General features: G+C 40.0%; 1 protein-coding gene across 3 annotated transcripts in view; it reads right to left on the bottom strand.

Moving 5' to 3' along the window:
* The window catches only part of fbxw8 (F-box and WD repeat domain containing 8), a 76,925-nt gene extending 69,240 nt beyond the window's left edge, over nucleotides 1–7,685 (bottom strand). For all 3 annotated transcript variants that reach the window (XM_060907448.1, XM_060907450.1, XM_060907449.1), the window contains exon 1: nucleotides 7,195–7,685. In XM_060907448.1, coding sequence (XP_060763431.1) covers nucleotides 7,195–7,575 — 381 coding nt within the window. In that variant the 5' untranslated portion in view covers nucleotides 7,576–7,685. The remainder of the gene's footprint in view (nucleotides 1–7,194) is intronic.
* Nucleotides 7,686–13,139: the final 5,454 nt, after the last annotated feature.

The following is a 13,139-nucleotide window of genomic DNA, read 5'->3' as shown; positions in this document are numbered from 1 at the left end:
CACTTTAACAAACCCATACAGAGTGAGATGTATTTTGCGACCCCAGGGTAACTTCTAAGCAACTGAAGGCCTCTCTCACATTGGCTAATGTTAACGTTCATGAGTCCACCATCAGGAGGACACTGAACAACAACAATGGTGTGCATGGCAAGGCTGCAAGGAGAAAGCCACTGCTCTCCAAAAAGAACATTGCTGCTCGTCTGCAGTTTGCTAAAGATCATGTGGACAAGCCAGAAGGCTATTGGAAAAATGTTTTTGGACAGATGAGACCAAAATAGAACTTTTTGTTTTAAATGAGAAGCATTATGTTTGGAGAAAGGAAAACACTGCATTCCAGCAGAAGAACCTTATCCCATCTGTGAAACATGGTGGTGGTAGTATCATGGTTTGGGCCTGTTTTGCTGCATCTGGGCCAGGACAGCTTGCCATCATTGATGGAACAATGAATTCTGAATTATACCAGCGAATTCTAAAGGAAAATGTCAGGACATCTGTCCATGAACTGAATCTCAAGAGAAGGTGGGTCATGCAGCAAGACAACGACCCTAAGCACACAAGTCGTTCTACCAAAGAATGGTTAAAGAAGAATAAAGTGAATGTTTTGGAATGGCCAAGTCAAAGTCCTGACCTTAATCCAACCGAAATGTTGTGGAAGGACCTGAAGCGAGCAGTTCATGTGAGGAAACCCACCAACATCCCAGAGTTGAAGCTGTTCTGTACGGAGGAACGGGCTAAAATTCCTCCAAGCCGGTGTGCAGGACTGATCAACAGTTACCGGAAACGTTTAGTTGCAGTTATTGCTGCACAAGGGGGTCACACCAGATACTGAAAGCAAAGGTTCACATACTTTTGCCACTCACAGATATGTAATATTGGATCATTTTCCTCAATAAATAAATGACCAAGTATAATATTTTTGTCTCATTTGTTTAACTGGGTTCTCTTTATCTACTTTTAGGACTTGTGTGAAAATCTGATGATGTTTTAGGTCATATTTATGCAGAAATATAGAAAATTCTAAAGGGTTCACAAACTTTCAAGCGCCACTGTAAAAACCTCATTTCCACTCTCTTATTGTCACCTTGATATTTTAGTTTGCTATCCTGATTATCTCCGTTACACAGACATGCAGCTTTCTTTTTATTCTTCTTACTTTTACGTGTTATTATTCATTATTGCTTTTCCTTTATTTACATTTTATTACTACTTTTTAAGTTTTAGTTTTATTAGGCTGCACGGTGGTGTAATGGTTCACACTGCTGCCTTGCAGCAAGAAGGTTCTGGATTCAAACCTCACCGCCTGCATGGGTTTCCTCCGGGTGCTCCAGTTTCCCCAACAGTCCAAACACATGTAGATTAGGTCAAATACCCAGCCACTGGGATTGTACAACTCAGTCAGTGCGTTTACATGCACATCCAAATCGAGCTACTGTCGGTAATCGAGCTAAGGGTCCCAGCAGGGGTGCCAGAGAAATCCAATCCTACATGCACACAAGGAAATCGAGCTATTGTGTGAGGTACATTGTGCACCCGAGCCACAGGTGGCGCTACACGCCCCATCGTGTTGGTACACTTCCGGTTGTCGTCATGAAGAAGAGGAGTGATTTCCACTTTACATTCACACCACATGTCATTGCCACCTGTTGGCTACAAACTGTCCTGCGCAGACCGCTGTTTTGTAAGACAACTTATTTTGCACAATTGTATATTTTTCTAAAGTCCATTTTTTGCTTACAATTTAACTTGTGTCTTAATAAACACACAAAAAGTTCAATTGTTTTTGTCTTTTGTCTCCTTGTTCCTCCTGACCTCTTCCGCTGCTCGCTACTACTACTGTTGTCATGCCGACCGAGGCTGTTGTGTTTCTCGCTTGTGGTCTCGTCACTCGTCACTTCCGGAAGGGAAGTAAGTAGCTCGACTACGTAGCTCGATAGGGTTTACATGCACTAACACTACTGGCCCTTTTCCACTACCCTTTTTCAGCTCACTTCAGCTCGCTTCAGCCCGACACGGCTCGCATTTCGACTACCAAAAAACAGCACGACTCGGCTCGCTTCAGCCCTGCTTAGCCCCTAAAACTCGCACCGTTTTGGAAACAAACCGTGCCGAGTGAGGCTGGGGGCATGAGCAGACACTCCCCTGTGCACTGATTGGTGAGGAGGAGTGTCCTCACATGCCCACACACGCCCCGCGAGCACGCTGGGATCTGTAAACACCGCAAACGAAGGAGAATTACGAGAATTTCTGAAGCCTTATGCGCCTCGCCTCATCTATACGCTCTTGCCAGTATCTGTCCGCGTTGTCGGTGACAACAAGCCACAGCACCAAGACCAGCAACACTAACGACTCCATGTCCTCCATGTTTATTGTTTACTATTCGGGTCGTGAGACTACCGCTTAAAAGCTCACTGATGTCACTGTTTGCGCTGCTTAACGACATCACGTGACGTCCACCCACTTTCGCTAACTCCACCCAATGTGTCCACCCACTTCCAGCCAGCACGGTTCAGCGCGGTTGTAGTCGAAATGCAACTCAAACAGCCCCGCTCAGCTCGACTCAGCACGGCACGGCTCAGCCCGACTCAGCCGCGTTGGTAGTGGAAAAGCGGCATACGTTCACCCTGCAAGGCTTAATGCTCAATTCCGATTTTTTTGTGAAATCCGATTTTTTTGTGAGGTCGTTCACATTAACAAATATATGCGACTTGTATGTGATCCTCAGTATGAACGAAAAGCAACCTAAAAGTGTTCCGCATGCGCATTGCAGGATACGACGACGTCACACGCAGTGAGCATGGCCAGTGTTTACGGAAGTAACCTAAAGTTTCCTGTGTATGACAGTCGCCAGCATGGAGTACCTGGCGATGATGCAGTTGTTGTTGCGACGGAGCCAGAACATGCACAATAGCCTGATGTTAAGGAGGAGGTTGAGAAGGAAGAGGGCAAGGGTTTTGGCTCAGGCGTTCTGCGGGGTAGTGACTGCAACCTCCGTTCAAAGGAACGTGTGGGTGCGGAGTCGCATTGATGTCATGCGCCATGTTGTTGTAACTTTTTTTGAGAGACCCGCCGCCTACTTCAGCGCAGAATAGTGACGTTTGTGGCTTGTTGATGACGTGTAAGTCGGATGAATGCGACCTGGCGGTTCAGACTGAAGTCGCATATGAAAAGATCGGATAGGAATCGGAATTAGGACCACATATCCAAACGGCCTGGGTCGGATTTGAAAAAAATCGGATCTGTGTCGTTCATATTGTCAATAAAAGATCGGATACAGGTCACATGGGCGAAAAAATCGGATTTGAGTCACTTCAGCCTGCAGTGTAGTGTTTGTAGCTTGGCTACAATCGCATAATCTAGGTCGCGTAGCTCGATTACGAGAAATCCAGTTCGTTTCGATTTCAGCCGAGCTAAGGTGTTTCCATGGCATTTAGAACTTCGATTTCAGTCGAGCTACGGCAGAAATTCGATTTTCTCTATGTGCATGTAAACGCACTCAGTGTAGACTTCGTGCCAGTCCCAAGCCCGGATAGACTGGGGAGGGTTGAGTCAGGAAGGGCATCCGGTATAAAACCTGCACCAAATCAAATATGCAGAACGGATCCGCTGTGGCGACCCCTAATGGAAGGAGATGATTACTACTTTTTATTACAACAGTGGCAAAGATGTGCCAATATTACTAACAAGAAAAATCCATAGAAAGAAAGCCATGGTCTAATGGTTAAAGAAGCAGCTTTGGGACCATGAGGTCGCCGGTTTGATTCCCTAGACCAGCAGGAATGGCTGAAGTGCCCTTGAGCAAGGCACCGAACCCCCAACTGCTCCGGGTATGTTGTACGTCGCTCTGGATAAGAGCGTCTGCTAAATTACTATAATGTAACATTGAGTTACATTCTGATATTTTTTGTATGTGTCCTTGGGCACGTGGATTATTATTATTATTATTATTATTATTATTATTCAGGATGCGTTTCTGCCTTCCTCCCAGTGATCTTGGGATAGGCTCCGGATTCACCGAGACCCTGACCAAGATAAAGCTCACTGAATTTGAATGGAAGCCAAGAAACCTTTATTTGTCACACGTACACTCAAACACATCTATGATACATGGATGTGGTGAGAGAGGACATGAAAGTGGCAGGTGTGGTAGAGAAGGATGCGGAAGACAGGGAGCAATGGAGGTGAAAGATCCGCTGTGGCGACCTCTAATTGGGAGCAGCCAGAAAAAGAAGATACTCAAACACAGACTTAAGCACACAGTGAAATTTAACAACCCATCCAAAGTAGTGAACACACACACACACACACACACACACACACACACACGAGCAATGAGCGCATGCACACACATACCCAGAGCAGTAGGTAGCTATGCTACGGTACCCGGGGAGCAGTTGGGGGTTCGGTGCCTTGCTGAAAACCACTTCAGCCCAACCTCAGGCCACGGCTGCCCCATGTTAACCTAACTACATGTCTTTGGACTGTGGGGGAAACCGGAGCACCCGGAGGAAACCCACGCAGACACGGGGAGAACATGCAAACTCCACACAGAAAGGTCCCTGTCAGCCAATGGGCTCGAACCCAGAACCTTCTTGCTGTGAGGAGACAGTGCAAACCACTACACCACCCTTAAAAACCCTGTGCACATTTAGTGTCTTCATTTTCCCAGGATGAGTTTAAGGATTGTGGGCAGGTGTATGAGAGCACTAATTAATAGATAGATAGACAGACAGACAGACAGACAGACAGACAGATAGATGGTTAGATCGATGTTAGATGGTTAGACAGACAGACAGACAGACAGACAGATGGTTAGACAGATAGATAGATAGATAGATAGATAGATAGATAGATAGATAGATAGATAGATAGATAGATAGAAAGCGATAGACAGAGCAACATACAGATAGATAGATAGATAGATAGATAGATAGATAGATAGATAGATAGATGGTTAGATCGATAGATGTTAGATCGATAGATAAATAGATAGATAGATGGTTAGATCGATGTTAGATGGTTAGACAGATAGATAGACAGACAGACAGACAGACAGATAATGTTAGATGGTTAGATAGACAGATGGTTAACAGATAGATGGTTGGATAGATCGATAGATGGTAGATTGATAGATGGTTAGATCAATAGATAGATAAATAGATAGATGGTTAGATCAATGTTAGATGGTTAGACAGATAGACAGATAGATAGATAGATAGATAGATAGATAGATAGATAGATAGATAGATAGATAGATAGATAGATAGAGCAACAGGCAGATAGATGTTAGATGGATAGATAGATGGTTAGACAGATAGATGGTTAGACAGATAGATTGATAGACGGTTAGATCGATAGACTGATAGATCGATAGATGGTTGGACGGTTAGATAGATAGATAGATAGATAGACAGACAGACAGATAGATAGATGTTAGATGGTTAGACAGATGGTTAGATAGATAGATGGTTAGATTAATAGATAGATAGATAGATAGATAGATAGATAGATAGATAGATAGAGCGACAGATAGATAGATAGAGCGACAGATAGATAGATAGATAGATAGATAGATAGATAGATAGATAGATAGATAGATAGATAGATAGATAGATAGATAGATAGATAGATGGTTGGACGGATAGATAGATAGATAGATAGATAGATAGATAGATAGATAGATAGATAGATAGAGCGACAGACAGACAGACAGACAGACAGATAGATAGATAGATAGAGCGACAGAGACAGATAGAGCGACAGACAGACAGATAGAGCGACAGACAGACAGACAGATAGATAGATAGATGGTTAGACAGATAGATGGTTAGACAGATAGATTGATAGACGGTTAGATCGATAGACTGATAGATCGATAGATGGTTGGACGGTTAGATAGACAGACAGACAGACAGACAGACAGACAGATAGATGTTAGATGGTTAGATAGATAGATAGATAGATAGATAGATAGATAGATAGATAGAAAGCGATAGACAGAGCAACAGATAGACAGACAGATAGATGGTTAGATAGACAGATGGTTAGACAGATAGATGGTTAGATAGATAGATTGATAGACGGTTAGATCGATAGACTGATAGATCGATAGATGGTTGGACGGTTAGATAGAGATAGATAGATAGATAGATAGATAGATAGATAGATAGATAGATAGATAGATAGATAGATAGATGGATGGTTGGACGGATAGATAGATAGATAGATAGATAGATAGAGCGACAGACAGACAGACAGACAGACAGACAGACAGAGATAGATAGATAGATAGATAGATAGATAGATGGATGGTTGGACGGATAGATAGATAGATAGATAGATAGATAGATAGATAGATAGATAGATAGATAGATGGTTGGACGGATAGATAGATAGATAGATAGATAGATAGATAGATAGATAGATAGATAGATAGATAGATAGATAGAGCAACAGACAGATAGATAGAGCGACAGAGACAGATAGAGCGACAGAGACAGATAGAGCGACAGACAGACAGATAGAGCGACAGACAGACAGATAGAGCGACAGACAGACAGATAGAGCGACAGACAGACAGACAGACAGACAGATAGATAGATAGAGCAACAGGCAGACAGACAGATAGATAGATGGTTAGACAGATAGATGGTTAGACAGATAGATTGATAGACGGTTAGATCGATAGACTGATAGATCGATAGATGGTTGGACGGTTAGATAGACAGACAGACAGATAGATAGATGTTAGATGGTTAGACAGATGGTTAGATAGATAGATAGATAGATAGATAGATAGATAGATAGATAGATAGATAGATAGATAGAGCGACAGACAGACAGATAGATAGTTAGACAGAAAGCGATAGACAGAGCGACAGACAGATAGATGGTTAGATAGACAGATGGTTAGACAGATAGATGGTTAGATAGATAGATTGATAGACGGTTAGATCGATAGACTGATAGATCGATAGATGGTTGGACGGTTAGATAGATAGATAGATAGATAGATAGATAGATAGATAGATAGATAGATAGAGCGACAGACAGATGGTTAGACAGAAAGCGATAGACAGAGCGACAGACAGATAGAGCGATAGACAGATATATATAGATAGACAGACAGACAGACAGACAGATACTAGAACCCTAGGAAAAGAGTGAAGATGTTGTGTTTTTATGTCTTAAACCTACCAGATCGTGAATAAACTGGTCGAGGAGCGTAAGCCGCGCTCTCCGGTCACTCTGAGCGTGTGGAGCCGAGAGCTGCTGCGGTTCTTCTCCCCGCTCACAGCGCCGCTTCCTCCGCATTCTCTCCTCCTCCATCCTGGCCAGCAGGGGGCTGCTTCTTCCATCCAGCAAACCCTCTGCGATGGACACGCACTGAGGCTGAGGAGCTTCACCGCCGTCCTCCAGCCGCTCAGAGCCTTCAGCATCTCCGGCTTCTCCAGCACGGCCTCTTCTCCGCTCATTATTCACTTCCGCTTTACTGCTGGCGCTTCTTAACCCAGTCTTCTTCTCCAATTCCTGTTTCCACCGCTTTCGAAAGTCCGAAAGCTCGTTTTCGCCCTCCATGTCATATTAAACCTCTGTCTGCTCTTTATTCTATTAAATGTTGTTTCTTGTTTAAACAATTCCTTTACTGCAGATCCAGAGCAAAACAAACTTCACGGTCCGACCGTGAAATAGTCTCGGCTGGGTCATGAGTTGTTCCTTTAAATGGTTCCGGGTGGCGCGTGATATTAAAACAAATGATTGAAACCACAAATTGTTCACTCTATAGTGCACTGTTCTGTAAAGTCTAAAAACATCACGAAGAATACTGAGTGTGTTCATCAGTGGTGTGCCAAGGTCTTCCTTTCACAACAAGATTACCTGGGAAAAGTTAGATACAATGTCTAAACTCCTAACCACAAACAATGACAACATGGCTCCCCCAAAGAAAGAAAGCACAACTTTATTCATCACACACTTGTGAAATTCCTCTCTGCATTTAACCCATCTGAAGCAGTGAACATGTGAGCAAAGAGCACACACACACACACACCCAGAGCAGTGGGCAGCCGTGCTAACAGCGCCCGGGGAGCAGTTGGGAGTTCAGTGCCTCACTCAAGGGCACCTCAGCCCAAGGCTGTCCCATATTAACCTAACCTGCATGTCTTTGGACTGTGGGGGAAACTGGAGCACCCGGAGGAAACCCACACAGACACAGGGAGAACATGCAAACTCCACACAGAAAGTCACCCGCCAGCCGCTGGGCTCGAACCCAGAACCTTCTTGCTGTGAGGCAACCGTGCTAACCACTACACCACCATGCCATCCTAACTCTACACTCTTAGAAAATAAAGTATATTGCTGTACCTTTAGGGGTACGACAGCTTGTCACTGGGGCAGTACCCTTTATATACTGTTTGGGAACATATCCATCCATCCATTATCTGTAGCCGCTTATCCTGTTCTACAGGGTCGCAGGCAAGCTGGAGCCTATCCCAGCTGACTACGGGCGAAAGGCGGGGTACACCCTGGACAAGTCGCCAGGTCATCACAGGGCTGACACATAGACACAGACAACCATTCACACTCACATTCACACCTACGGTCAATTTAGAGTCACCAGTTAACCTAACCTGCATGTCTTTGGACTGTGGGGGAAACCGGAGCACCCGGAGGAAACCCACGCGGACACGGGGAGAACATGCAAACTCCGCACAGAAAGGCCCTCGCCGGCCACAGGGCTCGAACCCGGACCTTCTTGCTGTGAGGCGACGGTGCTAACCACTACACCACCGTGTCATCCCTCATTGCCAATCCAAGGTCTCATCTCATCTCATTATCTCTAGCCGCTTTATCCTGTTCTACAGGGTCGCAGGCAAGCTGGAGCCTATCCCAGCTGACTACGGGCGAAAGGCGGGGTACACCCTGGACAAGTCGCCAGGTCATCACAGGGCTGACACATAGACACAGACAACCATTCACACTCACATTCACACCTACGGTCAATTTAGAGTCACCAGTTAACCTAACCTGCATGTCTTTGGACTGTGGGGGAAACTGGAGCACCCGGAGGAAACCCACGCGGACAACATGCAAACTCCACACAGAAAGGCCCTCGCCGGCCACGGGGCTCGAACCCGGACCTTCTTGCTGTGAGGCGACAGCGCTAACCACTACACCACCGTGCCGCCCCTCATTGCCAATCCAAGGTCTGTTAAAATGATTTTTTTCCCCAGTGAGATTGTAGTAGGTATTTGTTATTACTGAAACTAAGAGACGAACTAAGCAAGAGTTACCAATTCATTCAGTTTTGCACCAATATGACAGTGCTGACATTACTACTATCACTACTACTACTACTACTAATAATAATAATAATAGTCTTACTGGGGTGTCCATACTTCACACTAAGATGGTACTGACCACCCCTTTGCTCCACCCATAGTGCTCATGAAATCCTCCAAAGGAATGCAATGCAAGATGTACCCTGCCTTTCGCCCGTAGTCAGCTGGGATAGGCTCCAGCTTGCCTGTGACCCTGTAGAACAGGATAAAGCGGCTAGAGATAATGAGATGAGATGAGATGAGATGAAGACACTGGTTTTGGCCAAAGTGAACATTTGTCTTTTCAAGGTCATATATGGATGTTGAACTCGTTTCGGGAAACAAAAGAACTTGTTTACAGGATGAATAAAGATGGAATGGAAATGCCATAAAGTGCACCAATGACCATGTCTTTTTTTATGGGAAAACTAGCAAAATAGTGGATGTCGATGTATGCCTCAGCACAGCTGCTCACTTGGAGCCGATGGTTTTCCACTGATCGAGTATGTAAGGGTTGTAACTGGGAATTTTATTTGGCACAGGCTTATTTGTATTTTCATACCTGAGAGTTGATACAATGGCATGGTCATTGTTATGTCTGTGTTCCTGTTTGGGAACTGTTGTAATACTTTGTCAATATATTTTGCTAAGTTGTTTACTGTAAATGTACAGAACTTTACTGTAAATATGTTTTGTTAAGTTGTTTACCATAAATGTACAGTACTTTATTGTAAATATGTTTTAAGTTGTTTGTAGAGTGCTTTGCTGTAAATGTTTTGAAACTTGTTTACTGTAAATGTACAGTACTTGACTAAATACTGTATGCTTTTAAAGTTCTTTGCTGTAGATATACAATACTTTATTGTATGTTTTGTTAAATTTACTGTAATTTACAGTATTTAATTGTAAATCTGTTTTGTTTAAATGTATAATATTTTGTCAATATATCATATTTTGCTAAGATGTTTACTGTTAATGTACAGTATTTTATTGTGACTGTTTAATTTGTTTACCATAAATGTACAGTACTTTACTGTAAATGTTTTGTTGGGTTATTTACTGTCAATGTACAATACTTTATTGTAAATATGTTAAAAGTTGTTTACTGTAAGTGTACAGAAATTTACTGTAAACATGTTTACCGTAAATGTAAATTACTTTACTGTAAATGTACAATACTTTACACTAAATGTTTAAAGTTGTTTAAGTAAATGTACAATATTTTATTGTAAATATGTTTTGCTAAGGTGTTTACTGTGAATACACAATATTCGAAATAAGTTTAAAGTTGTTTACTGTAAATGTACAATATTTTAGTGCTGTTTTAAGTTGTTTACTGTGAATGTACAGTACTTACTGTAAATATGTTTAGTTGTTTACTGTAAATGTACACTACTGTAAATGTACAATTCTTTAAATGTGCAGTATTTTATTGTAAATATGTTTTGCTAAGTTTTCCTGTAACTATACAGTGCTTTTCTATAAATGTACAGTATTTTATTGCAAACATTTTAAGATGTTTACTGTAAATGTACAGTACTTTACTCTATGTTCAAAGTGTACTGTAAATGTACAATATTTTATTGTAAACGTTTTGCTAAGTTGTTTACTGTAAGTGTACAATACTTTACTCTAAATATGTTTAAAGTTGTTTACTGTAAATTTACAGTACTTTACTATAAATGCACAATTCTGTAAATGTACAGTATTTTATTGTAAATATGTTTTGCTAAGTTGTTTACTGTAAATGTACAATACTTTATTCTAAATATGTTTAAAGTTGTTTATTGTAAATGTACAATATTTTATTGTAAATGTTTTGTTAAGTTGTTTACTGTAAATGTCCAGTACTTTATTCTAAATATGTTTACATTTGTTTACTGTAAATGTACAGTATTTACTGTAAATGTTTTGTTAAGTTGTTTACTGTAAATGTACAACATTTTTGTAAATATATTTTGCCAAGTTGTTTACTGTAACTGTACAATACTATAAATGTTTAAAATTGCTTACTGTAAATATGTTAAGTTTACTGTAAATGTACAATGCTTTATTCTAAATTTTAAAGTTGTTTACTGTAAATGTACAGTATTTAGTGTAAATGTTTTGTTAAGTTGTTTACTGTAAATGTACAGTGCTTTATTCTAAATATGTTTACAATTGTTTATTGTAAATGTACAATTTTTATTGTAAATATGTTTTGTTAAGTTGTTTACTGTAAATGTACAGTGCTTTATTCTAAATGTTTAAAGTTGTTTATTGTAAATGTACAATTTTTATTGTAAATGTTTTGTTAAGTTGTTTACTGTAAATGTACAGTATTGTAAATGCTTTGTTAAGTTGTTTACTGTAAATGTACAGTTTTTTGTAAATATATTTTTGCCAAGTTGTTTACTGTAACTGTGCAATACTTTACTTTAAATGTTTAAAATTCCTTACTGTAAATGTTAAGTTGTTTACTGTAAATGTACAGTACTTTATTCTAAGTATGTTTAACGTTTTTTACTGTAAATATTTTAAGTCATTTACTGTAAATGTACAGTATTTACTGTAAATGTTTTGCTAAGTTGTTTACTGTAAGTGTACAATACTTTACTCTAAATATGTTTAAAGTTGTTTACTGTAATTGTACAGTACTTTACTGTAAATGCACAATTCTGTAAATGTACAGTATTTTATTGTAAATGTTTTGCTAAGTTGTTTACTGTAAATGTACAATACTTTATTCTAAATATGTTTAAAGTTGTTTATTGTAAATGTACAAGATTTATTGTAAATGTTTTGTTAAGTTGTTTACTGTAAATGTCCAGTCCTTTATTCTAAATGTTTACAGTTGTTTACTGTAAATGTACAATATTTAATGTAAATGTTTTGTTAAGTTGTTTACTGTAAATGTACAATATTTTTGTAAATATATTTTGCTAAGTTGTTTACTGTAACTGTACAATACTACTTTAAATATGTTAAATTGTTTACTGTAAATATGTTAAGTTTACTGTAAATGTACAGTATTTTATTCTAAATGTTTAAAGTTGTTTACTGTAAATGTACAGTACTTTATTCTAAATATGTTTAAAGTTGCTTATTGTAAATGTACAATTTTTATTGTAAATGTTTTAAGTTGTTTACTGTAAATGTACAGTATTTTATTGTACGTTTTGTTAAGTTGTTTACTGTAAATGTACAGTGCTTTATTCTAAATATGCTTAAAGTTGTTTATTGTAAATGTAAAAAAAATTGTAAATGTTTTGTTAAGTTGTTAACTGTAAATGTACAGTATTTTATTGTACATTTTAAGTTGTTTACTGTAAATGTACAGTATTGTAAATGTTTTGTTAAGTTGTTTACTGTAAATGTACAATACTTTGTTTAAAATTCCTTACTGTAAATGTTAAGTTGTTTACTGTAAATGTCCAGTACTTTATTCTAAATATATTTTGCTAAGTTGTTTACTGTAACTGTACAATACTTTAAACATATTGAAAGTTGTTTACTGTAAACCTACAATCCTTTATTGTAAATATGTTTTGTGAAGTGCTTGACTGTAAACGTGTTGCAGTGATGCAGTGTAAATGCCCTGTGGCGGCTCTGTCCGTGACGGAAACCGGAAAACCCAGGCGGAGGGTGGGGGGAGGGGAGGGGAGGGGAGGGGACCTGAAGAGTTAACTGTTGGCGCTCTCTTTTGGGAGCAGATGATGTAAACCCTAAACCATGTGACACTTTTAATAAATAATACCGCGCACGCGAAACAAACACACACAGACACACGCGCGCACACACACACACAGTGCAGACGGAGAGCGCGCGCATCACGGCCAGGTG

This window comes from Neoarius graeffei, chromosome 24 (genome assembly GCF_027579695.1).
Source record: "Neoarius graeffei isolate fNeoGra1 chromosome 24, fNeoGra1.pri, whole genome shotgun sequence".
In the NCBI taxonomy this organism is placed as follows: Eukaryota; Metazoa; Chordata; class Actinopteri; order Siluriformes; family Ariidae; genus Neoarius; species Neoarius graeffei.
The sequence above is the reverse complement of the archived record's forward strand: the minus strand, read 5'-3'. Positions and strand labels throughout refer to the sequence as shown.